The 25,195-nt window shown below is 37.6% G+C and overlaps 3 protein-coding genes across 7 annotated transcripts; 2 read left to right on the top strand and 1 right to left on the bottom strand.

Annotated features, from left to right (window-relative positions):
* The first annotated feature begins 176 nt into the window (after window positions 1-176).
* LOC125060140 (terminal uridylyltransferase cid1-like) lies at window positions 177-2,781 on the top strand. The gene is made up of 3 exons (XM_047664895.1): window positions 177-352; window positions 566-718; window positions 1,593-2,781. The coding sequence occupies exons 1-3, from the start codon at window positions 349-351 to the stop codon at window positions 2,537-2,539; spliced, it is 1,104 nt and encodes a 367-aa protein (XP_047520851.1). The 5' UTR covers window positions 177-348; the 3' UTR covers window positions 2,540-2,781.
* A 2,054-nt stretch (window positions 2,782-4,835) lies between these two features.
* On the bottom strand, window positions 4,836-16,112 carry LOC125060135 (speckle targeted PIP5K1A-regulated poly(A) polymerase-like). Of its 4 annotated transcripts, none has more exons than XM_047664882.1 (6): window positions 16,063-16,112; window positions 15,712-15,798; window positions 8,738-8,869; window positions 7,725-7,967; window positions 7,249-7,404; window positions 4,836-7,166 (listed from the first exon to the last, which is right to left on the bottom strand). In XM_047664882.1, the coding sequence occupies exons 3-6, from the start codon at window positions 8,844-8,846 to the stop codon at window positions 5,647-5,649; spliced, it is 2,028 nt and encodes a 675-aa protein (XP_047520838.1). In that variant the 5' UTR covers window positions 8,847-8,869; window positions 15,712-15,798; window positions 16,063-16,112; the 3' UTR covers window positions 4,836-5,646. The 4 variants fall into 4 exon arrangements, with proteins under 4 accessions (XP_047520838.1, XP_047520839.1, XP_047520841.1 ...); XM_047664883.1 differs by lacking the exon at window positions 16,063-16,112 and adding an exon at window positions 15,888-16,054; XM_047664885.1 differs by lacking the exons at window positions 15,712-15,798; window positions 16,063-16,112 and adding an exon at window positions 14,910-15,044.
* A 1,337-nt stretch (window positions 16,113-17,449) lies between these two features.
* Window positions 17,450-24,078, top strand: LOC125060254 (V-type proton ATPase catalytic subunit A). 2 transcript variants are annotated; one of them, XM_047665054.1, is made up of 14 exons: window positions 17,450-17,603; window positions 18,558-18,664; window positions 18,872-18,984; window positions 21,178-21,405; window positions 21,590-21,727; window positions 21,816-21,967; window positions 22,045-22,169; window positions 22,247-22,393; window positions 22,471-22,686; window positions 22,754-22,913; window positions 22,999-23,068; window positions 23,148-23,284; window positions 23,360-23,549; window positions 23,623-24,078. In XM_047665054.1, exons 2-14 carry the CDS (start codon window positions 18,583-18,585, stop codon window positions 23,713-23,715), a joined length of 1,851 nt encoding a protein of 616 aa, XP_047521010.1. In that variant the 5' UTR covers window positions 17,450-17,603; window positions 18,558-18,582; the 3' UTR covers window positions 23,716-24,078. The 2 variants fall into 2 exon arrangements, with proteins under 2 accessions (XP_047521010.1, XP_047521011.1); XM_047665055.1 differs by having other exon boundaries at window positions 17,566-17,707.
* Window positions 24,079-25,195: the final 1,117 nt, after the last annotated feature.

Here is a 25,195-nt window from a genome sequence, read left to right as displayed (position 1 = left end):
ACTAAACCAAATATAAACTACAAGCGTGGGTATGACTGATATCAAAAAGTTATAACTTATAATACTTACTTCAAGATTGAAATTGAATACTACTTGAATGTATTTCTCTTGCATATTTGAAATTACTTTTCTACCCGAGTGTAACAAAAGCTTTATGTTAATCGATATTTAAGGGTATTTGAAGTTGGTCCTAGGGAGAAGAATCTGTAGGAGTTGGCATCACTGGTTGACATATTATTATTATCTTGAAATTTGAATCTTCTATATGCCGAATGCCGATATGCGTGATACGAAGTTACGACTTACGAACTTCGTAGTTGAGTTTTAATTCATATAAAATAGAAATAAATGGGTGAGTAATTATTTTACAATTTAGATTATTACGATTTACTTGGGAAAGTGTAATATCTGCTTACGTCCACTATTAGAAAAGATTGTTTAATTTTTTTGTAGAACAGATATTCTTGTCAAATATTTAGGTCCTAGATATAAACAAATTCTAATACTATTAAGACCACTAGGGGTCTTTAAATAGTTTTACGCTTAACGAATATTTGAGTTTCAGAGCTCATCAACCCTTCTTGTCTCAGCTTTGCTGGTGATTTTAATACACAGATGAAAGAAGTAATAAATTATATAAAAATATCCGATGAAGAATGCAAAAACCGGAAAAAAGTCATGTACGACTTGAATTCTGTACTTGCAAGCATATGTGAAGGTAAATAATATGTAGTTACATAAATACTGCTACATTTACCAATGAACTAGCTTTAAGTCACAAGACATTTATAGAAGTTGTAGAAATCATTTTAACAATACCTAAAGTAGACAAAGTAATCTTGTGATAATTTCGAACTGATTTATTTATTATATATTAACCTAGAATCCAAATTCATGAAATCTGCGTTATACATCATACTCTAATATATGTAGCGTAGTTAATCCCGTTGCCATGGTAGGTAATTATTTTAGTGCTCAAAATTTGAATCAAATCTGTTAAGCTTTGGTCACAATGTTTAATTGTTTTTACAAAAGATTGTATGCACCCTGTAAAAATATAATGGATAGTTCCCATTGACTTTTTTTACTACAGATGATGCCGTTATGTGCGAATAGAGCGAAAGAAGGGAAATATCGTTATAGTAGGCAAAAGAACCCGTGCGGGCTCTGCCCTACAGTTTACCTTTTGACCTTTCAGTCGATTCGTCGCTAGTGTACGAAATTGTTTAATTTGTCCACGCGCAGATTCCGATCCCTAATACGCGCGCGTTATATATAATCTTAAGTCTTAGGAATAAAGAAATAGTGATTCGTAAAAACCTAATAGGTATGAATTAATAATTAAAGTCACAATAGTGGTAGCAACTCCTTTTTGCGGCACTTCACTTAAACTTTTCCAAAAACCAACAAACACTAATTCACATTTATCTGTACCTGTAGTTTATTGTTGTTTATACTCCTAGGTACTAAAGCTGCTACCACTTAATTACATAAATTATTAATTCATATTTTGAAGTAGAGATTTAAATTTTTTACTCTGATTTTTCTAGGTATCTATCTAAAGTAATAACATTTAATCCTTCCGATAACAGGATCTCAGATGGAGGAATTTGGATCGCGTTTAACCGGTCTAGCCCTGAAAAACAGCGACATAGACTGCTTCGTGAATATACCGCAGGATGTCAGCGAGCATGCCGTGCAACTCGTATTACGTACTCAAAAAGCTCTTCTTAAAAATGAAAAATTTGTTAACATAAATGTATTCACTAAAACAAAGATTCCTAAAGTCAATTTTCAGCACAGGAAAACCAAAATATGCTGCGATGTTACTTTCTCTGGTCGAGGGGCATTGAAAAATTCACTTTTACTCCAATACTTGATATCCAGTGATGAGCGTATCCGACCTCTGATGTTTATAGTCAAATATTGGGCTAAAATCAATAAAATCACGGGTAGACGTCTAATGTCTAATTACTGTCTTATATTGCTGGTAGTATTCTTTTTACAAAAAGAACGTATATTACCAACAATTGAGTGTCTGCAGCTAAATGTCGAGATGGAAGAAACCGACTATTGGAATACGGAATTTGCTCGTGTCGTCAATCTGAACGATAATCAGAAAAGTGTATACAATTTATTAGGTGATTTTTTTCGTTTCTATTCGACTTTAGATTTCGAAAATAATATAATTTCATTATATACGGGTGATTTAATAAGGAGAAAATGTTTCGCCAACGTCCAGGATATTTTATCGGTCTACGAGATTTATTGGGTAAATGTTAGGGAACATAATCTACCGGGTCTTGTTTTAGATTCTTCTTTCTGTATTCAGGACCCTTTTAATCATGCGCGAAACGCGGGTGTTACTGTGAAACGTACAACGGCGGAGTTAATCGTTCAGCTTATGAAGAATGCCGCGTCAATTTATGAACATGAATCTGACGATTACTTTCTTCCGAAACTCTTGAGTCCATATGGAAATAAATCTAGTGGGGAAGCAAGACAACGGCAACATACGGGCTACAAAAACGATCTTTAATTTCCAACAGTTACAAAAAATTATAATTAGAGAAAATAATTATGTCTGAATTATTAGACAATGGCAATAGGGTTTCGCCTTTTCTTAAGGCAAGTGTATTCGCAGGTATCTTTGTCTAAATGTATACTAGTTAGTTCTAATGCGGTTTTATGTTCATATGTTTTTAAGTTTTTTTATGTTATGTAATTTAGAAATTATAAGCTATAACATTATAAATTGGAATTAAATATTATTTAGAGTTATATTTTTATTTTTATAAACTATAACAATCGCCAGAAAAATCCGTCGTTCCACAAGTAAACGTTTGGAAAAACTTTATTATAAAAAAAATCTTCCTAACGTACACGATCCAAAACAAATGAACAAAGTAGAAACATTTAACTATTTACACACTCGTCTGCCCTTACGTGTCTGCCCGTTCGGATAGGCTACGCCCCCCGGCATGGCGCGCATAAATTGGCATGTTTTTTACATGCCCTTATTTCAGTTTCTCCTTTGGAGATAACTCCGTTATTCTCTATGTTTTCTTCTATATTTTTAATTTCTGTATCGAAAGCATATAAAAGCCTAAAAAATAAGCTTGAAGGTCACATCACACATATCAACTCGGAAAGGGATCGTCACCGTATCGCCGTCAAGCTAACGTATGCACGTAACCAAAGCGTATCAGCTGCTGTACGTCAACTCGGCTACGGCTAGGCAACGCCGCGCTTACGGCTCGCCGTCCGTGTAGTGTAGCGCACGGTTATGTCCCGGTTTACATACAATACGTAAAATGGCTATCATAGCCATAGCACTTGATGAAGACGAAATAGAAAATATCGAAGAAAAAGATATTGGGTACACAATATGAATAAAGCAAGGAGTGTCGCCGGAGGGGACAGGAGCAAGGGTGGAGATTATTGTAGGTGATTGATTAACGTGTCGACTGTCGTATTGAAACAGTGATGTGTTCTGAGAAGAACATATCAGAATAGATACGGTCGTGTGTTCTGAAAAGAACAGTTTCATCGTGTCATAAGACACGGTAATATGCCCTGACAAGGACAGTTGTCAAACGTTTTCGTCGAGAAACATGAATATGTCCTGAAAAGGACAGTTGTTAGACGTTTAGTCGAGATACGATAATTTGTCCTGAAAAGGACAGTTTTTAGCGTTATCGTAAGGGTACGATACCGAAGTGTTCTGGGAAGAACACGTTCGTACGCTTCGACGGCTGCGTGCAGAAAAAGGCCAACTTTTTGCCGCGCCGCGTTTTTATCGCCTACTCTGGTACCTGCGCAACCAACCAACGCTCCGCATTTGGGCACCACATGTCAATATTAGTTGTAAGTGTAGGATAATTTTTAAGTATAATTGTACACAGTTTTGTAAATATAATCATTCACTATTCCATCTTCACCTCTTCTCTACAAGTAATTAGGGAGTTTTATTTTAACATCGACCAAGTAATTCTGAAGCAATAAACCTCAAGCAACATCCCTAAATTATCTTTGTACAATATTTCATTTAAATCCGTGCAGTAGATTAGGCGTGATTGCGTAACACAATATTGTTTGCTAGTGGACATCCTTTTAGGGCTGTATAGCAAAGTTTCTAAAAAAAACGGACATTGTGTTACAGGATAGCATCAAAATTGTTAAAAACGTAAAGTATTAACAAGGACCTTTACGTGAACACCAACCAACTCTTTATAACGTCATTCGTTATAACGAAATCTCTCTATAAAGAAAAAGGGATAAATTTGTTTGGTTTAACACATAACCCATATATTACTCCACCCACCCACCATTGCGCAGAAATATTTTCATATTTGGACATCAACAACATACTTAAGTGTAATTGTTTTTATAATCAGCTTACAAAACTAAATTTTGGAGGTGCCGAAATTTCTAAGACACCTGAGGTCATAAACAGCCGTCTTGCCTTTGTTATTGTTAATTATGCATTAACACGTGTCACTTTTCTTAGATTGCATCACTTACTACATTGAGAAATTTTGGTCTCAGTTACTAAACGCACCATTGTCATTGTCCTATCTATTATATATATAAATTATTGTAATTGGTTAAATTTGGTGGTTTTCTCTTCCCGTATAACGAAAATTCTCTAAAACGAAGAAAAATGCTCGATCCATTGAAATTCGTTATAAAGAGTTTAAGTTGTATTTGGCAAAATTCTTGTTCTTTTCCATGAGCAGGAAATAACTTCTGAGCAATAGAATAATTTCTATTAATCTGTAAGCACTCACCTTACATATAGGTTTTAAGACGACCGGTCCTTTAATAAAAGATTATTATTAAAAAAAATATTTTAATATTTACGATAAACCATTAACATACATTAAGAATAAATTTTCCCATGAATAAAAATTCCTAGGTCAAACGTCTAGTAAAGACTAAAATGTACTTACGAGATCGCACGACTCGTCGCCACAGCTATCTTTCTATTTTACAATTTTTATATCTTCTAATTCAAGCTTATTCTAAAAATTCCAGTATCCGACATGTCAAAAGCTTAGTGATGATAATTTAAACATTGAAATTCATAGACAATTTCTAATTCTGACGAAGAACTCTAAGCTTCGTCATAAAACTACACATTACAACAATTTGTTTTTAATTACTCTTCAAAACCTTTAAATTTTGAATCAATTTAAAGATTGTCGTCAAAGAACTATAATATACTCTCTACTCTAGTATGATCATGTCAAATGTTCAATTTTAATTAAGACATGTATTATTATTTATTACTTATGTAGAAAGTCGATTTATTTGTATGAAAATGACAGTTCGTGTCGACAAATAAGATACAAATTTAGTTTTCGGCTTTCTACATACAGTACCGGAAAGAGATCTCTACTGAACCCTAAGTCTTTGATCTTCAAGTTCACGGGCCTCACAGCTTAAAGTTTTTCAAAATAATTACAATGGAATACTTAGGTCAGTAGACACCTCTAGCGCCGACACAACAGAATTCAAATATCAACAATTTCACGTCACGATGTCACGCGACAGGTCCAGGAGACTTTAATAAGAGTGGGCTTTACAAACAATTAAAAAATTCAAAATAATTCAATTTTCAAAATTACTTCACACATCATTTAGTCATTTAGAAGCATCACTCACTGAACAGTTATCTCGTAACCTATCCGATAAATCGTCAGATTCGATCGAGTCACTTCTGTCGATATCGTTTCCCACACCTTCTCTTTGCGTTCCGGGACGCTTGTTCTCGGGGGCGGGCGGCAGAAAAGGTTTCACCAACTCGAAGAACCAACCCTTGATCATGAGCCGGAACATCTTTCCGAACTGTTGGAAATCGGCCTTGTCGCCGTCGACGTACTCGATGTACACCGACGTGGCTCGGGAAATTCGAGGGAAGCTGACGACCAGGCGTATCTTCAAGTGCACGCCGCACTCCTCGCGGGTGTCCATTATCTCCTGCGAAATGTTCATCTGTTTCTCTAGGAAAGTGCCCCCCGCGTGTTTGTACAGTTTGGTCAATCTCTTCCTGTCCCAGACGGCTTTCGTCAGAGTGACGGCGTAGCGCTCTATCTGTCTCGTCGTCCCGGGTCTCTCCTCCGTCTCCAGGACGACGAGCGTCGAGCGGCAGATGTCTTCGAAGAGGATACGTATCACGTTTTTGATGATAGCTTTCCACTCGTCGCCGACCACCCGGTCCAAGTCCCTGGAGTGCACGACGGCTCTGATCTTGTTCTTGTCGGGCACCGCGATCTTCGGTTTCTTTAACAGAATCGTCTCGAGAAATTCCTCTCTGGACTCCCGAAAGGTCGTCGCCGCGAACTTGATATACTGCGGCAGCTCGTCGGCCAGCTTCCCGCCGACGGAGCCGCCCACGTTGTGACACAGCTGGAAGGGGTCCTGTATGCAAACGGGGGTCGAAAACTTCATCGGGCGGGCCGCTCCGCTCTCGACGTTCCGCTTGTACCGGTCGAAGGCGGCGGGCAGGGAGGCGAGATTCGCGAAGGCGGCCTTCTCGATCTCTCGGCCGAGGAACGGGCAGACGACGAACTTGTTGAAGTCGAAGGCGGCGTAGAACTTGAAGAACCCTCCGAGGAGGTCCTCGACGGAGGCCCTGGCGGGCGAGGGCGTCAGCGGGTCGGTCGCGAAAGCCGTGTTCCAGCCGTCCACTAGATCCTCGCGACCCCGCTGCAGGCTCTCGACGGAGGGAAGGATTCCCAGCAGCTGCAGGAAGAAGACGAGGAGCATCGTCAGCGCGTAGTTGGTCACCTTGCCGGTGCCCGACAGCTCGTGCACCTTGGCCCAGTACTTGATGACGACGGCGAGCGGCAGCAGACGAGCGTCCGAATGCAGCAGGAAGGCCACCAGGCGGCTGTTCTGCGAGCCCAGCGGGGTCTTGAAGGACACGTCGCAGGTGGTCTCCGTGGGCACGTGGAAGAACTTCACGATGGGCGTGTGCGCGTTGGGGATGGCGAAGACCTCGGCGAACACGTCGGGGTAGAGCTGGAGCAGCCGCTTGGTGCGCATGACGTGGGCGGCGTCGTCGCCTCGCAGCCGCGCCGGCAGCCGCACGAAGCAGTCCGCGTCGCTGCTCTTGATGCCCAGCCCCGTCGTGATGGACCCGAACGGGACGGCGCAGCAGTCTGCGCGATAGGACTCCGTTACTTCCCACGCTTCGTGCTCATCGCGTAGCTCACGAACGAGAGAAAGAGAGATTTGTCTCACCTGGCCAAACGGTGCGCAGGGCGTTCTCGAGGTCCACGTAGAGCGCAGAGATGTTGACGACCTCGTCTCGCGTGAGTCTGACGGCGTCCAACACCTGCTCCAACTGATGCTCGAAGTCACCCTTCAGCCCGATCTTCCCCGGCTCTATTATTACACCTGGAAGAGTACGACACGTTCGATATATTCACTCATTTTATGACATCTAAGAATTTATTTATTTTCGTTCACCGTATTGAATGGTTGAGAATGTAGTGTCATAACTTTGATAGTTTTTTATTATTTCGTAATTTAAATAAAACCAACCTACTTATTATCGCATTAAGCTTCTTAATAAGTAATTATTATTAGTCGCTTAAAATGCACAACAGCAAAGTCCGCAACGTGTCCGGTAAAACAATAATCAAAAATTTAAATAAATAAGTTAGCGACAATTAATTAAGCTAGAGGACCTTCGAACAATCACTATGCATACTCACTCTTTTCCTTGCTTCGCACAAATCTGTCTAATTTTTTGGATGGGGTGGGTTCCCCCTTGTCAAGCTTTATTGTCAGAAACGAGCCATACACGGAAATCTTCTTTGAGTGTGCAATTGCATCGAGAACGCTATCTTCATCGGGCAAAGTGAGAATGGCATACTTCTTAAATAATTTAACCTTGACGTGACCATATGTAGCAAATACATATTTCAAGTCTTCCACTCTTGTGTAAGGAGGAAACCCTGAAAGTTAAAAAACTTGAAATGACAATAACATCCTTTTACTCTTTATGTTCTACGATGAATATACTATAATGATCCTGACAAATACTTAAATGATCCTAATCCTTGGGATTGATTTGCTCCAATTCAAACAATTTGTTGAGTAAAACTTAGCGGTTAAAAAGAGTGGCGGAGAGTTTTTTTGCCAGTTCTTCTTGCCCGCTCTACGCCCTTGACTTGCGAAGTCAAGTAAATGTAAATTTACAATTAGTTTAACTTTTTTTTTTATGTAATAAGTGTACTTGTTTACCTATATGAATAAAGATATTTTGAGTTTGAGTATACTATGGGCTTTGATTAGCTCCAAAATTGATACTCCAGATTGCTTGAATATTTGTAGATGAAAGCAAATAAGGCTACCGAAACTAAACAACTAGTAATTACTTAATATTATTGCAACATTATTGTATATTTAATTGTTAATAAAAATATGTTAAACTTGTAAATAACACTTCTCGCACGCATGTTTCTTTTTTATTTTTTTTTAAGTTTTTCTCTTAACTAGGGTTGCCTGGAAGAGATCGCTTATTAGCGATAAGGCCGCCCGTTGCATCCCTTATAATTTTTATGTATTGTGTTCTTTCATTTGCAACGAAGTGTAAATAAATAAATAAAATAAAAAATAAAGAGTCAACACAGTTTGAATTTAAAAAATTAAAACTTAATTTTTCCTGTACTAGACAAATACAAAATATGTCAAACTTAACCTTAAATACAACTTAAATACTTACCAGAAACATGTACTTTTAGATGACCTTTAAGACTACCCTGTGCTGGCTGTTCATGCTTATTAGGTGCACGACGTCTTGGTGAAGATCCTTGGGGCTGTTCCGCTGACATTTTCTATGGCAACAGTTGAGCACCTGTTTAAATAACAAATTTGTTGCTGAATATTGTTACAACATAACTGAAGAACTGGGAATTGACCAAATATAAATGATGAAATAGTTTTGACCCATTTGAAATAAGCTGAGCATAAATAGATATTTGGCTGCCACATGAGCGCACTTCGAGAAGACTAATGAATCATGTCCTTTATTTTATTGAGAGATAATTAAACTTTTTTTTTTATAAGCCTTTATCTTGCAACCAGTCAGCTAGACTATGAGCAGATGTGTTGAGAGCTGTTAGGCGTTCAGACCAAAATCTCCATCGAGACTGCTCCTCTCTGTCAACCGTGTCTATCAAGACTTAGGATTTCTCGCCTTTTAAGCCTATTTATTAAGTCCGGTGTGGTTAGTTGCGTCGCAAGCTTATTAGGATGCATTTCTAGCCTTTTTCTGTATTTCATACTCCAGGTCTTGATCTCCTCTTTAACAGTCCTGATTTTGAGGTGCTCACGAATCTCCGATGCTATTATAAACCACGGACAGTTGGATATTTGTTTCAAGATGTAATTTTGAACCCTCTGTATGATACTTATGTTAGAGTCACACGCCGAACCCCATAGTTGAATCCAAATTGGTTTCAAGAGCATTTCGTAGATGAGTAGCTTATTATCTGGAATCTCTTGCTTCTATTGAGCAAGCATTAGATTATAAGACCTTGGAAGAAATTCCAAATAATATTTATTTAAATTAGATAATAGGAAAACAGAGCACCACTCTTGCAATAATAAGGTAAGTATATTATGTGAAAAAATTCATTCCCAAAAAATTATTGTGGTTCATCAAAATATACAGGGGATGAAAAATAAAGAATTAGAAATTGAACTATTCTTGAATAGTCAAAAAATAGACTTTTTGTGCATAACAGAGCACTGGCTAAAAAAATATGAAGTTTTGTTTAATTTTTGTAACCACAGGGTTGGTAGTGTGTTTTGCAGAGAAAATGCAATTCATGGTGGCTCATTAATCCTAATAAGTAAAAAACTTAAATGCAAAGAAAGAAAGGATATTATCAGCCTCTCTGTAGAACTAACTATTGAAATCTCCTGTGTGGAACTGGAGCAATTCATTGTTGTATGTCTATATTGTCCTCCATCAGCTGTCTATAATAATGTTGAAAATGTATTAGAGGAGATATTGTGTAAATTAGTAAAGTGTAATAAAGGGCTAATTGTGTGTGGGGACTTTAATGTCAATTTACTTTGTCATTCTAATTCAAGTGTACGCATACTTAGTCTTTTTCGTTCATACAATTTAATAAATCAATTTCATTCACCCACAAGAATAACAGCTAGCACCGCAACTTGTATAGATAACATATATAGTGACATAGCCCCTTTGAATGTTTGTATTTTCAATAGATTTAAATCTGATCACACTGGTCAATGGTTTGAATTCCAATTAAGGAAACAAAAAACATGTAAAAAGAAGAAAATTGTGATAACTCCTATTACAAATGACCGTTTGGACAGATTTAGAGAAGCATTGGTCTATAGAATGCCATTTCTGTGTGGCAACTCATCCCCTAATAATTTATACAATACTTTTTTTGGATCATTTATTGATGAATTCAAGAAAGTATTTACTCAAAAGACTTTATTGGTCTCTGAGAAAACAAGTTTCTGTGACTGGGCAAATGAGGAGTTACACAGGAAAAGGTTAAAATTATATGAAATCTATGACGAAATGCAATATAACACTAGTGTGGAATTTAGGGAATATGTTAGGTTGTATTCAAATAATTTCAAAAAAGATTGCAAAACTGCAAAGTCTCAATATTTAAGTTCAAAAATAAAAAATAGCATGGATAAAGTAAAAGCTACCTGGAAAATAATAAATGAAGAATCAGGTAAAACGTCTGACAAACGAACTGATTATATGTTAAAAGTTAAAGGGAAGTTAATAAAATCTGACCCAGAGGTAGCTTCTTCTTTTGAAGAGTTCTTTACAAATGTACCACTAAATACGACCAAGTCCCTAGATTCTTCACCTGCTGCTGCGATCTCATTGCTAGAAAAATGTGTACCTGAATGTAATATTAAATTTCAGTTTAAACATATAACTTGTAATGATATCGTTAAAACTTTTAAGCTTATTAATTTAAAAAAAAGTAAAGATATATGGGGTATGTCAACAGTCATTTTAAATTCCGTTATTAATGTAATAAGCTCTGAATTGTCTATAATTTTTAACAGCTGTATCGATTGTGGAGTCTTTCCGGACGAAATGAAATTAAGTAAGATTACACCGTTGTTCAAGGCAGGTAGTGAGTCTGATCCGTCAAACTTCAGACCTGTTTCCGTGCTCCCTGCGTTGAGCAAAGTTTTTGAAAAGATAATGCTAGACCAGCTTTCTTTACATTTTAATAAAAATAAACTCTTACATAATAAACAGTATGGTTTCACTAAGGGTCGCTCCACAATCGATGCCGGTGTGAAGTTGATTTCGGACATATTTAACGCCTGGGAAGAATCATATGATGGAGTCGGCGTCTTTTGTGACCTGTCAAAGGCCTTTGACTGTGTTCATCCTGATATACTCGTTGGAAAGCTTCAACACTATGGCGTTGATGGCAAAGCTTCCAGCCTGATGAATTCATATTTAAAGGGAAGGATCCAAAGAGTTCATGTCAATGGAGTCACCTCTCCGGGTTCGCAGGTATCAATGGGCGTCCCCCAAGGATCGATTCTCGGGCCTTTCTTATTTCTGATTTACATAAATGACCTCCCATTCTTTGTCAACGAAGTTCATGAGATGGTATTGTTTGCTGATGACACTTCACTTCTATTTAAAGTGAATAGGAATAACGTATTATTGGACGATGTAAACAATTCTATCTCTCGTATAGTTAACTGGTTTAATGTAAATAACTTATTGCTTAATGAGAATAAAACAAAATGTATTAGATTTACAACTACTAGCGTAAAGCGAGATATTGGTAACCTGAAAATTAAGGACAGTGAACTAAACTTTGTTGACAAAACTGTTTTTCTAGGCATAACAATAGATAGTAAACTCCAATGGGGCCCACACATAGAGACTCTTTCGAATAGGCTGAGCTCTGCAGCATATGCAGTAAAGAAAATCCGACAGTTTACTGATGAGGACACGGCTAAAATTGTGTATCATAGCTACTTTCATAGCGTTATGTCGTACGGCATTTTATTGTGGGGTGCTGCTGCAGAGGTTCAATCCATATTTGTGCTGCAGAAGCGGGCTGTTCGGGGTATTTGTTGTGTTTCTCCGAGGGAGTCGGTACGGAATAAGTTTAAGGAATTAAATATTATGACACTATCTGGTCAATATATTCTTGAAGCCTTGTTGTATGTCCAAAAAAATATAAACGATTTTAAAACAAATGGTGACTTTCACCAGTATAATACGCGAAATAGAACTAATTTGAGTATACGACCAACCAGGCTCCAAAAGATAAATCACTCCTTATATGGAAATTGTATTCGTTTTTACAACAAACTCCCAAGCGCAATTAGAGAATTATCACTAAATAAATTCAAAGTCCTCGTTAAACGAAAATTAATCAACAAAGCTTTTTATAAATTTGAGGACTACTTAAATGATCCTAATCCTTGGGATTGAATTGCTCCAGTTCAAACAATTTGTATGACAATACTTGGCGATTAAAAAGAGTGGCGGAAAGTTTCTTGCCAGTTCTTCTTACCCGCTCTACGCCCTTGACTTGCGAACTGGTAGTAAATGTAAATTTACGATTAATTTAACTTGACTATTCAAAAGTGTACTTGGTTACCTACTTGAATAAAGATATTTTGAGTTTGAGTTTGAGTTTGAAAGCTTGGAATTTCTGCCAAGCAGCCAGTAGAGTTCTCGGTATTTCAGGTTGATTTCTTCTCTCTTCTTCTGTATGTGTTGTTTCCATACGAGTCTCCTATCAAGGTGTATTCCCAAGTATTTTACACAGTTTTCTTGCGGGGGTTGTTGATTGCACAGAGTTACTGGCGGACAGTCTCCTCTACGGAGAGTGAAGGTTACATGAACAGATTTTGTCACACTTACTTAGCTTTTATTCTCCACTTTGAAAGCCACGTTTCAATTTCTTGCCAGTCAACGGTATCGTCTGCGAATGTTGCTAATGTAACGTATTCGCTTTGTGGTAAATCACATGTGTAAATGGTATATAAGACTGGGCCCAGGACAGACCCCTGCGGTACACCAGCTTCGATTGAGTGAAATTGCGTTATACACTCTCCTTCTCTTACTTGAAATATTCTTTATGTTAGATAAGATTTTATGATGGGGAAGAATGTACAGGGTAGAAGTAGTTTTTACTGTATACATGAGACCTTAATGCCATACTCTATCAAACGCCTGCTGCACGTCTAGGAAGGCAGAGGAGCAGTACTCCTTTCTCTCTAGTGCCTTTTTTATTACAGAGCAGATTCTATGGACTTGTTCCACAGTGCCATACTGCTGGCGAAACTGGTGGTCCGGGATTATGGCTCTTTTATGAATCTCCTCCAATATTCTGTGCAGTAGGACTGACTGAAAAAGTTTTGACGTTACGGTTAGTAGACTAATCGGCCTGTATGAGCTAAGTTTGTTCACTGGCTTCCCTACTTTAGGTATCATAATTACTTGTGAAACTCTCCACAGCGATGGAAAATGTCCAGTTCTTATTATGCCATTAAATAAGATCTTTAGAAAAACTATGGCTTTTTCGGGAAGTCCCTTCAAGACTTTTTTTGTCTATTAAATCAAACCCGGGAGCCTTTTTGTCCTCCAATTTTGAGATTGTTGCCACGCCTTATTTCGGAGTTGTAGGCCTTATCGGCAAATCGAGCTGGAAGTCATGACTTAGGACCGAATCTATGAAGGAATCATCAGTGTCTGGGTCAGCTTCAATAGGCGTGATTACTTTTGCTAATTGAACAGCAGGGCATCATCTTTTTCTTGTCTTGTCCTTGCCCAAGTGTTATTCTGCAACCGTAACGGCGGTTTGGGATCTATAGGCCTATTATAGTTCCTACAATCTCGCCATAGAAAGTAGTTAGTAGCATTTGTTGCAGTTAAGGAATGTAGATAACATTCCATAGTTTTGTCCCTTGCATTTTTTATGACAAGTTTAAGATCCTTGACCGCTTTGTTAAGAGCTCTTTATCTACTGAAAGCCTGCTAGTGTGCCATACTGTTTGCAACAAGATATGTATGTTCCAGTCAAGCATCACAGAGTGTGCCAAATCTTTTAATTCGCAATAAGGTGTTGCTGTGTGTAGGATAGGTAAGGTATTCATTATATGCTTTTTACAACAGAACAGAATATATTATGCTAATTTAATAATTTGATAATGAACTATCTAAAATTAAAATAAAAGGGATGTTACAATGATTAAGGTTTCAATGTGATATCTTTATTCACTACAAAAAAGGTTATCTAACTCTTAATGTTTACAAATAATTAGATGAAAGTTTATTAACTATCCGTTGTCACTAATGACTTCATTTAGATACAAACAACGGTTTTTTTTATGGAGCCACATCATATATGAGTTTGGTCTGTGATTTTTCATTAAGCGGCATTTAGTGATATATTACAAAGGACACTCACCTATTAGACCATTTGTTACTTTAACAACTTTCAAAAAATATTTCGGATTTAGAAATCCTTGAATATCCCCCTCTGTCAAAATTACACCATTCTCTGACTCGTAAAACTTAAGATCTTTGAGTGCCTTTTCTAAATCAATGTAAATCAACACCTGAACATCTTTTCGCATTCCACTCTTGACACTGGGATCTCCTAATGTACCCTTTGCAAAATGAATATGCTTTCTTTTCATACGGCTTAAGCCATGGGCTTTTATGGACTCCCAATTTAGTAAATATGTACCATGAACGACAATTGAGTATTTAGGCTGAAAATTATTTATGTTTAACAGGACCCAAGAGGTTTAAAATTACTTAACATAATATATCAATTATACAACACCGGTAAATTTAAGATGAAACTATGTCTAACACTTTAATAATAAAATTATCCTACCTCTAATATTGGAGTCAAACCAGCATTCGAAACAATATCAAGGGAATGGCCTTGATTAGCTTTTATCTCCACAAGTTTAGTAGATGGATTCAGCCTTAGGGTAAACCTTTGTTTTTCATTATTGTTTACAACTCTCTCTATATCCACCAACTTATATTTTTGAAAATATTTATGATGCAAAATTGATATTACTGATATATACCCTTCATCGCTATAAAATAATTAAAATAAATAAATAAAAAGCCTTTTATTTCTTGCATTCCATAAGTATTACAATTTCATTTACAGTGTGCATGCAAAATAGATTAAAAAATAAATAAATTACAGTTAATGTGATTATGATTAGCAAATAATTTGAATGTAATAATAATATACTCAAATCCATTTCATTTTTATAGTTTCATTTAGAAATATATAAGTAAATTGATTGATGAAATTGACATAATAACGTAACAATACTTTAATTTAATGTTTTTTTAGCAAATAAAATAATTACCACTATAAAATATATTAACATTAATTTTAATGTGAATAAATGTATTGCACATTGCAAACATAAAACAACCATGCAATATAACATAAAAATTTACATGTTTAACTATATCAGTAATAAATCCGTAAATCAGAAATTTAAATTTTACATATTTCCTTTACAAAAGCAAAACATGTAAGAGGTTTATATAGTAACTACTTTCAAGCATTTTATTCGTAAATTATATTGTATTGTATCCAGTCTCGAATGAAGGTACTGTTGATAAGTAAAAATGCCACATGCATAGTGCAGTTATCATTGTTTACCAACCTTATAACAAGCCCCTCTTTCACGGCTCCGTGGCGAAGAACCCAGGATAGCGACCTACTTAGTTGCCGGTCTGCGCCAAATTTATTCCTGCATTATAATATTAATGTTACGATCATATTTTATTAAGATACCTAACTTACAATATACTTGGGTGATATATTATATTGTAAACCTACATGAAGTATATTTTATACCAATATAATTTGATAGTTGTCTCATAGTAAAACTTTTAATAAGACAAATTGTATTTAGAAATCACTTTATTATGAATAAAAATAGAAATAAACAAGATGATTAACAATGATGGCAAGTAGATGGTAAAAAAGAAATAATAATAAACTATTAACTAACCAAAGACTAGAACTAACACCACAGATCTTGGGCCTGGGCTGCCAGATGAAAAAAACGCATAATCAAAGTGGAAAGTTTTTATCTAAATTCTAAAATAAGTGGCTGCCAAATAAAAGCTCTCCTCTTTTGGTTATAGATACGTTAGGTTGTTGGGGAATTCCCCGAACATAATACTGGCCGGTGGAGTATATATTCGTTTTTTTAATTTATTTATTTAAAACAAATAAAAACGAATATATTTTCGTTTCATTACGAAATGTTGCCAGGTACAAAAAAACGTACATTTTCTGTACGATCTTAGGGTATGTTCCGATATACACTGCGAGTACTGTATAGTGCTCCCACTGTTCAAAAATTTGTTCCGCTATGGACTGCAGTATACAGCCGCAGCGTCCTAGGAAATATATGACGTCACAAATCCCCGCTATACTTCTACTGCGAGCACTGGCGTTTTCGAGGTAAGGTACTCGCAGTGCTTTGATCACGTGATCAATCAAAACCACTTGAATGCCTAACGGCTGATATAACTTACAGTTTAATAACAAATATTTAAAATTCTAACTTACTTTCTTTGTAGTTTTAATTCAATTGACAGTTAATATTAATGTAGATTTTTTTAATGCGATAATACTCCAATAATAGTTTTTCTTGTTGAATTGAAAAACTTTGATGCACTCATTTGAAAACTGTGTCGAAAAACGAAGCTGACTAGTATACTGGACTGCGTTCCGTTTTAAATTGTAACCAGTATAGCTGGCTATAGAGAAACGGTTTCACAGTATACTAAATTGACGGTACTCTGTACAGTGGTCGCAGTGTATATCGGAACATACCCTTAGTTGTATGGATATTAGTTGTATTTAAAGTATGCAAAAGCATTAGTCCATTGAAATGTAACAATTTGAGAGCCAAACTGAACATTTGTTAGAGTAGAAATTTAAAAAAAAATAGAGGAACATCATTTCAACGGCAGCATCATTGCCGAGAGATCCACTGTGTTTCTTTATCCACTGTAGGGTAACTCTGTTTGTCAGGGTTATTGCCTTCAGTGCATTGTCGTTTTGCTTACTAACGCCATCAGCACAGACGCGCTGTTAATCATCCAAATATATAGAATATGTTTAATGCTGGTGGTACCTACCTTATATGATGGAGTATCCAAATAATAACTTAAAAATAGCTTAAGCTTAACTTAAATATAGATTTTTCTTTATTACCTTAGATATACTATCGATTTAATCTGTAATTCTAAAAAATGTTCTGAAAACTGGGTTGCAAGTAAAAAAAATCTGAAAATAAAACAAGTTATTCGTTCAATTTAAGTCTGATTGATATAATAATGTTCCATATCAAAAATAAAAAAAATTCTTAGATTTTAGTCGCATTAAAAGTTACATAAAATGTAAAATCAATAAATTCTACTTCACCATAGCCAAAGTGTCATAGACTCTGGGTCAGCTGACACAACTTTTATCATTGGTCTTGTGATAAGTTGTGATCCTCCGCCATTCTCGGGTCGTCTTTTCCATCTTTCTTGTCCTGTGAGTCGAGTTTTATATTATTTCAATTTGTAATTGAATTTATTTCTTTAATTTAATTGGGCTTGTAATATAGGCTGTGATACTTTGTTTTAATTTGGTATTTGGTAAGCTTTAGCATAGTTTTTCATCGATGAATTAGACAACACCTTATTGCCTACCTTGTTAATTCATTTAAAATTATTTCTAAATCTTTCATAAACCATGTTAGGCCCTAATTTCACCACACGTTATACTATTTTCAATTTCATGCCTAATCAATGTATTTCATCTTGTTAATTAATCATGTGATTTATCACATTAATCATTTTTATTATAGTGTGTACCTATTTCTATTATTATTTATCATACTTGATTCTGATCTAGCAGTATTATTTATTGAGATAAATACTATAATTGAATATGGTTTTACTAATGTGGCATTCAAATAAGAACATATAATATGTGTTTATGGTATTAGTAAATTCCACTAAGGACTCAATAAAATGGTTCTTATGGAAAGAGGCAAAACTTTCTTTCTTAAAAGTATTTAATGTATGCACCTATATTCATAAGATAGCATTGCAGTTTACATCCAGTTTAAATATAAACTTGTACCATCCCTGTAATAAAATTGTATAATTAAAAATGTTATGCAAAATAAATTTGGTAGAATCTTTTATATATCATTGCATATTTGACATTGATGGATTGATTAGTATTCTCTGATAAAAATATGATCAGCTGATACTCAGCCTCGCAAGTCCTAGATTTATACTGCATTGCCTAAGGAATAAGGTTATATTGTAATAAATTTTTATTTTACAAGATCAGTTAAATAGTGTATTTTAATAAGAATATCATTATTACATTATCATGAAAAGTCATGTCTCTGGCTTTGTTCTTGTAGCAAACAGGAATCAAATTCATTATAAAAAATACATTGAACCCTATTTTAAATTGATACTTTTTTTCTAGATTAATAAAGACTCAAATATCCAAAATGTCTAAGGACAATTTGAAGACAATTGCGGATGAGGAGAATGAAGAGAGGTTTGGATATGTGTTTGCTGTTTCTGGACCCGGTAAGTTAGTTATAATTCTGTGAACTAAATCAGAATATTTATAAAATAGATCTCTGTAGCCTCAGTATTGCAGCACATATGATATATTACTTTATTATAATGTGCACATATGATATGCATATGTTATATTCTTTTATTATAATGTGTGTGTGTGTGTGTGGTTTGGACATGTGAATATACTTGTAAATAAAATGCTGGTTTTTATAGTCGTAACGGCGGAGAAAATGTCCGGATCAGCTATGTACGAGTTGGTGCGTGTGGGTTACAATGAACTGGTCGGTGAAATTATTAGGCTAGAGGGTGACATGGCCACCATACAGGTATTATGTAGTTGCACACATAGTTTTTCATCTAACCTTCAATCTTAATACAACATATAACAATGAAAACACCTTTATAACAAATTCCATTATCTTTTAATGGGGCATGGATCCATCCATCATGGACAGGCAATTATTATTGAATTTCTATGGAGATAGATGTGTGAGACTGATCAAATCATAGGCAGGAGTCAGACGGTCAATAAATATCATGATCCTTGAGATCTCGAGAGATCCTTGAGAATATTCATTGATGTGTAAACATAGCAGAAATCTTTAAGGATGTCCTTATAGCAAAATATCGTAAAGTGATTGATAATTTTTCTCTCGCAGTTATGAAATTTCTCATGCGAGTATCTTGCTTGGTTATATGTGGCGAAATCATATATTTCCAATAGAATACCATTCATAGTAAACTTTAGCGTCCGAAATCTTGACTTCATTCAATTAATTCAAATGTAAGTTGACGTATCCACGTATGTTTATCGCGAATTCTCCATGTTTTTTCTTCGATTTACTCACATTTCATGTTAATATTATGGCAATTCAGGCCGTACTTTTATCGTGTATTACTACGCAACACGTCTACTCGGAAGAATGATCTTTTAACTATTGCACCTATTGAAAGCGTAGGACGACCAGTTGATTCTGTATATATTGAGACAGGTATTAGACCAGTGCCGATAATTTTTGAAACCTAAAAAAATTACAGTAGGATGAAACTCATTAGAAAAGCAGGGGAATATTATCAAAATGAAAGGAAAAATAAATTACGGTCGATCTGAGGTCGGGAAGGGGTAGAGGGGGGAGTTTTAAGGGTAAAAAACGGTTTATCTCGATTTCCGGCAAAACTACAAGTCCTATCGAAGAAAGTTAAATGGCAAAGTTGGAGGTAATAAAAAGATCTAAAACTTTTGTATTCACACATTTTTCAGATAACCTCAAAATTTATGTGAAAAATTCAAAAAACCAAGTTTTTGGTTTTTAATTTTTATCTTTTACAAAAATATTTTTTTTTTAAAGAAATTTGGTGAAAACTTACCTTTCTATGTCCCAAATACGCTGTAATTTATTTGATTAAAAATATTTATTTGTTCACCTTATTTTGAATTAATATCGAAAAAACACCCTAATTTTCAATCGAAAATTCTGACGTCAAAATTTCAGCTTTTTTCAAAAAGTTGGTGTGCTTTCAGTTCGTTGAAATCTCTACTTTCCTATGGTAAAAAAATATATATATATTACCATAGTAAATCTTCTCAGAAAACGTAAAAAATCGTATGCAGTAACGCCCAGACCTGTCATCCCCTTCCCTACTTCTCTATGAATCTTCTTTAAATTATAATCAGATGCCTATTTATTACTATTTTAAGATAACTTATATATACCTGAGTGAACTAAAAAAAAAATTTAGCCTTTAGATGGGCTAAAATTTTCGTATTTCATAGAGAAGTAAGGAAGGGGATGACAGGTCTGGGCGTTACTGCATACGATTTTTTGCGTTTTCTGAGAAGATTTACTATGGTAATATATATATATTTTTTTACCATAGGAAAGTAGAGATTTCAACGAACTGAAAGCACACCAACTTTTTGAAAAAAGCTGAAATTTTGACGTCAGAATTTTCGATTGAAAATTAGGGTGTTTTTTCGATATTAATTCAAAATAAGGTGAACAAATAAATATTTTTAATCAAATAAATTACAGCGTATTTGGGACATAGAAAGGTAAGTTTTCACCAAATTTCGTTAAAAAAAAAATATTTTTGTAAAAGATAAAAATTAAAAACCAAAAACTTGGTTTTTTGAATTTTTCACATAAATTTTGAGGTTATGTGAAAAATGTGTGAATATAAAAGTTTTAGATCTTTTTATTACCTCCAACTTTGCCATTTAACTTTCTTCGATAGGACTTGTAGTTTTGCCGGAAATCGAGATAAACCGTTTTTTACCCTTAAAACTCCCCCCTCTACCCCTTCCCGACCTCAGATCGACCGTAATTTATTTTTCCTTTCATTTTGATCATATTCCCCTGCTTTTCTAATGGGTTTCATCCTACTGTAATTTTTTTCACTTTTTATTTATTTTAAAGGCTATCTGCACTGGTCTATATCGTAATATTTATTGAACGTTCGACCCCGGCATGATGAATAGAATTTCAAAGATTGTTTTAGTGAGCTAATGACTTACACAGGTATACGAAGAGACATCGGGTGTGACCGTGGGCGATCCTGTGCTCCGCACGGGCAAGCCTCTGTCCGTGGAGCTGGGGCCCGGAATCCTCAGTTCTATCTTTGATGGCATCCAGCGTCCGCTCAAAGAAATCAACGATCTGACTCAGTCCATCTACATCCCCAAAGGAGTCAACGTGCCGGCTCTGTCCCGGGTGTCCGAATGGGAATTCAACCCTCTCAACGTCAAGGTTAGAGCTAGGCCTTCTTCGAGGTATCGCATATAAACAACAATCGGATTAGACAAATTTCGTTTCAGTAATGTAATGTGTTTTCGTTAAAGTAAATGACAATAAGAGAGAGAGAGAGATAGAGGTAGAGTGTGAAATGAGAATAGTCGCCATTGAGGAAACTCAAATGAAACGACGTTCACAGACGGGATCCCACATCACCGGTGGAGACTTGTACGGTATCGTCCACGAGAACACGCTGGTGAAGCACAAGATGCTGGTGCCTCCCCGCGCCAAGGGAACCGTCACTTACATCGCTCCCCCCGGGAACTACAAAGTCACCGTGAGTACATTCGAGCCCGACTCGTGTCCAAAAGTAACAAAAAGAATCTCTCGAATCGTCCGGTTTAACGCCTCGTTTTCTCCTACAGGACGTCGTGCTCGAGACGGAGTTCGACGGGGAAAAGGCCCAATACACCATGCTGCAAGTGTGGCCCGTGCGGCAGCCGAGGCCCGTGACGGAGAAGCTGCCGGCCAACCACCCCCTGCTCACCGGCCAGAGGGTGCTCGACTCTCTCTTCCCGTGAGGCCGTGAATTGTTTCCTCGTTCCTTTCGAATGTCGATCGCGAGACGGTTGGCTGAAAATGTATACTTTTCAGGTGCGTGCAAGGAGGGACCACGGCCATCCCCGGAGCCTTCGGCTGCGGCAAAACCGTCATCTCCCAAGCTCTGTCCAAGTACTCCAACTCCGACGTCATCATCTACGTCGGGTGCGGCGAGCGAGGTGGGCGACGCGGCTCCGCGGTCTCGCGGTTCGATTCCGTCGCGAAGACAGTTTTTGACGAAGGCCCATCCTTTCAGGTAACGAGATGTCCGAAGTGTTGCGGGACTTCCCCGAGCTGTCCGTGGAGATCGACGGAGTGACCGAGTCCATCATGAAGAGGACGGCCCTCGTCGCCAACACCTCCAACATGCCCGTGGCCGCCCGCGAGGCCTCCATCTACACCGGTACGACTGCGACCGATCGAGCTCGAAAATTGGACGAATTCGGTCTTCCCCCTTTTGACGTCGGTTAAAACCTTCAGGTATCACCCTGTCGGAGTACTTCCGCGACATGGGCTACAACGTCTCCATGATGGCGGACTCCACGTCCCGTTGGGCCGAAGCCCTCCGTGAGATCTCCGGGCGTCTGGCCGAGATGCCCGCCGACTCCGGCTACCCCGCGTACCTGGGGGCCCGCCTGGCCTCCTTCTACGAGAGGGCCGGACGAGTCAAGTGCCTCGGGAACCCCGACCGGGAAGGTGAGTTCGACGGGCCTCCGCGGAGCTCTGTTGCCCGAGATCCTCTCTGATAGAGTGACGGTTCCAGGTTCCGTGTCCATCGTGGGAGCCGTGTCTCCCCCCGGAGGAGACTTCTCCGACCCCGTGACGGCCGCCACGCTCAGCATCGTGCAGGTCTTCTGGGGATTGGACAAGAAGTTGGCCCAGAGGAAGCACTTCCCCTCCATCAACTGGCTCATCTCATACAGGTGCCTCTTCCCTCGACCGATGAATGATAGATCTCAGTTTTGGAGTAGAAGCTGACGTTAAATAATAATAATAATGTAATTGCAGCAAGTACATGCGCGCTCTCGACGAATTCTACGAAAAGAACTACCCCGAGTTCGTCCCCCTCAGAACTAAGGTGAGAGAAATAAAATATATGTATATATATCGAATGTGGCTCGAAAGCCTCCGTATTAACTGTATAATGAAACTTCCAGGTCAAGGAGATCATGCAGGAAGAAGAAGACTTGTCTGAAATCGTCCAACTGGTAGGAAAGGCCTCGCTGGCCGAGACCGACAAGATCACCCTGGAAGTCGCCAAACTGCTGAAGGACGACTTCTTGCAGCAGAACAGGTAAGAGGAGGCCGAGCCGCGACGGCTTCGGAACCGACCGGTTCGACTCTCACCTCCCCGTCTTCTCTTCCGCAGCTACTCGGCCTACGACCGCTTCTGCCCCTTCTACAAGACCGTGGGCATGCTGAAGAACATCATCGCCTTCTACGACATGTCCCGCCACGCCGTGGAGTCCACCGCGCAGTCCGACAACAAGGTCACGTGGAACGTCATCAGGGACGCCATGGGCAACGTGCTCTACCAGCTGTCCTCCATGAAGTTCAAGGTATCGCTGTCGTGTCGGGAGCGGGATCTCCGCGGAAGGGGGCCGGCGTCTAATTTGCTTTTCGCGTTTCCAGGACCCCGTGAAAGACGGCGAGGCGAAGATCAAGGCCGACTTCGATCAGCTGCTGGAGGACATGTCGTCCGCTTTCCGCAACCTGGAAGATTAGGAATAGGATAAATAGGTCCCTCTAGCCATAGACCCGATTCGACGTCCCGATTCCATATGTCGTTGAATTTTCAAATTCTAGCAATATCATGTTCGTACGCGCTCTGTAAATATTCCCGAGGTCGACTCGCGCGTTAGTTGTTATTTACATTATATTATATTATAATATATTATATTTATACGAAACAGATTTATTTTGCCCGATTTTTGTGTGATTTTATTATTCGTGCATTCCACGTTTTATCGCTTCGACCAGTATTCAGTATTATCGAGCGGACATTACTGTATAAATTATTTTTCTTGCTGTTTGATGTTACGTGTTGATAGGAGACGAGTTATTATAATAAAATATTAACTATTTAAACTGATGTTTCGTCTTATCTCACGCTAGTGTCCCCCCTTTCCCCCCCTTCCTTTAATCGCTGCAATTGCACCATTTTGATCACCTGTAACAGCGTAAACACAATTTGACAAAAAGAGACGAAGATATTATAGTCGGAAGAGTACAGTTAATAATAATAAAACTATTCATGATAGAAATATAGTTTAGACAAAATTTATGTAAAGTTAGCCCCCTGTGTTGCAGGTGACTAGATTACAACATGGTGCAAATTCTAAACAATTTTTTTAAGAGATGTAGTCTTAGTTCATCTGATGAAACAAAAGTCGTATAAAATCTTAAGTATGCATGAATGAATGAGTATGTTGAGGGGTGTGCGTGCGCGTACATTCAGTGTGGCTGAGAGTTACGTGGGTAACACTAAAAATGTTTAGAATTGGCCAGTTAGAAACATTGCTAATGAAAACTTTTTTGAATTTTAATTTTAGAACTCTTTGGTAACTAACGGTACGGTAAACGGTCGTGCCTACATCTCTACAAGGCGAATGTATTGTTCTGAATATGGATTAACACACATTCATGAAGCTCCGAGTGCAAATTTATTTAAAATATGGATAAAGCGTTTTAAAGAAAGTCTAAGACCACAGACAATATTGAGAGGATGAAGGAGTCGGTAGGAAAAAATCCGCAAGTGTCTACTCGGAAGCGATCGGCGGCTTTAAAGTTGTCGCGACGAAGTTTACAGCGAATTTTGAAGTTGGACTTAAATTGCATCCTTATATGCTCCAGCTAAAACAGGAATTAAAGAAGACCGACTTCGGAGCAAGGTTGGCATTTGCTGAAGAAATGCTTAGTCGATTTTCCTCTTTTGACAACATCCTTTTTTCTGACGAGGCTCATTTTCATTTAAGTGGGTTCGTAAACCGACAAAATTGTCGCTATTGGAACGACGAGAATCCAAAAATTAAACATCAAAAGATAGTCGGATAGTCGGAAAGTAATGGTATGGTATTATTGGCCTTTCTTTTAAGATTCACGAGGACGAAACGTCACCGTTAACACGGACCGCTATGTTGCGATGTTAGAGGGATATTTGACTCCAGAACTTGCAAGACCGAGAATAGCAAATACGAGGACTTGG

Source organism: Pieris napi, chromosome 21, assembly GCF_905475465.1.
Source record: "Pieris napi chromosome 21, ilPieNapi1.2, whole genome shotgun sequence".
Classification (NCBI taxonomy): Eukaryota; Metazoa; Arthropoda; class Insecta; order Lepidoptera; family Pieridae; genus Pieris; species Pieris napi.
The sequence above is the reverse complement of the archived record's forward strand: the minus strand, read 5'-3'. Positions and strand labels throughout refer to the sequence as shown.

What these genes read in the sequence shown, in the direction of transcription:
- LOC125060140 (XM_047664895.1), top strand. An exon ending in ACTTGCAAGCATATGTGAAG is followed by an intron (nt 719 to 1,592) that starts GTAAATAATATG and finishes TTCCGATAACAG; the next exon opens with GATCTCAGATGGAGGAATTT.
- LOC125060135 (XM_047664882.1), bottom strand. Translation starts at nt 8,846, where the DNA reads ATGTCAGCGGAACAGCCCCAAGGATCTTCACCAAGACGTCGTGCACCT. An exon ending in TGTGCGAAGCAAGGAAAAGA is followed by an intron (nt 7,405 to 7,724) that starts GTGAGTATGCAT and finishes GTACTCTTCCAG; the next exon opens with GTGTAATAATAGAGCCGGGG. An exon ending in CCTGCGCACCGTTTGGCCAG is followed by an intron (nt 7,167 to 7,248) that starts GTGAGACAAATC and finishes CCTATCGCGCAG; the next exon opens with ACTGCTGCGCCGTCCCGTTC.
- LOC125060254 (XM_047665054.1), top strand. Translation starts at nt 18,583, where the DNA reads ATGTCTAAGGACAATTTGAAGACAATTGCGGATGAGGAGAATGAAGAG. An exon ending in CGTCGGGTGCGGCGAGCGAG is followed by an intron (nt 22,170 to 22,246) that starts GTGGGCGACGCG and finishes CCATCCTTTCAG; the next exon opens with GTAACGAGATGTCCGAAGTG. An exon ending in TCGTCCCCCTCAGAACTAAG is followed by an intron (nt 23,069 to 23,147) that starts GTGAGAGAAATA and finishes TGAAACTTCCAG; the next exon opens with GTCAAGGAGATCATGCAGGA.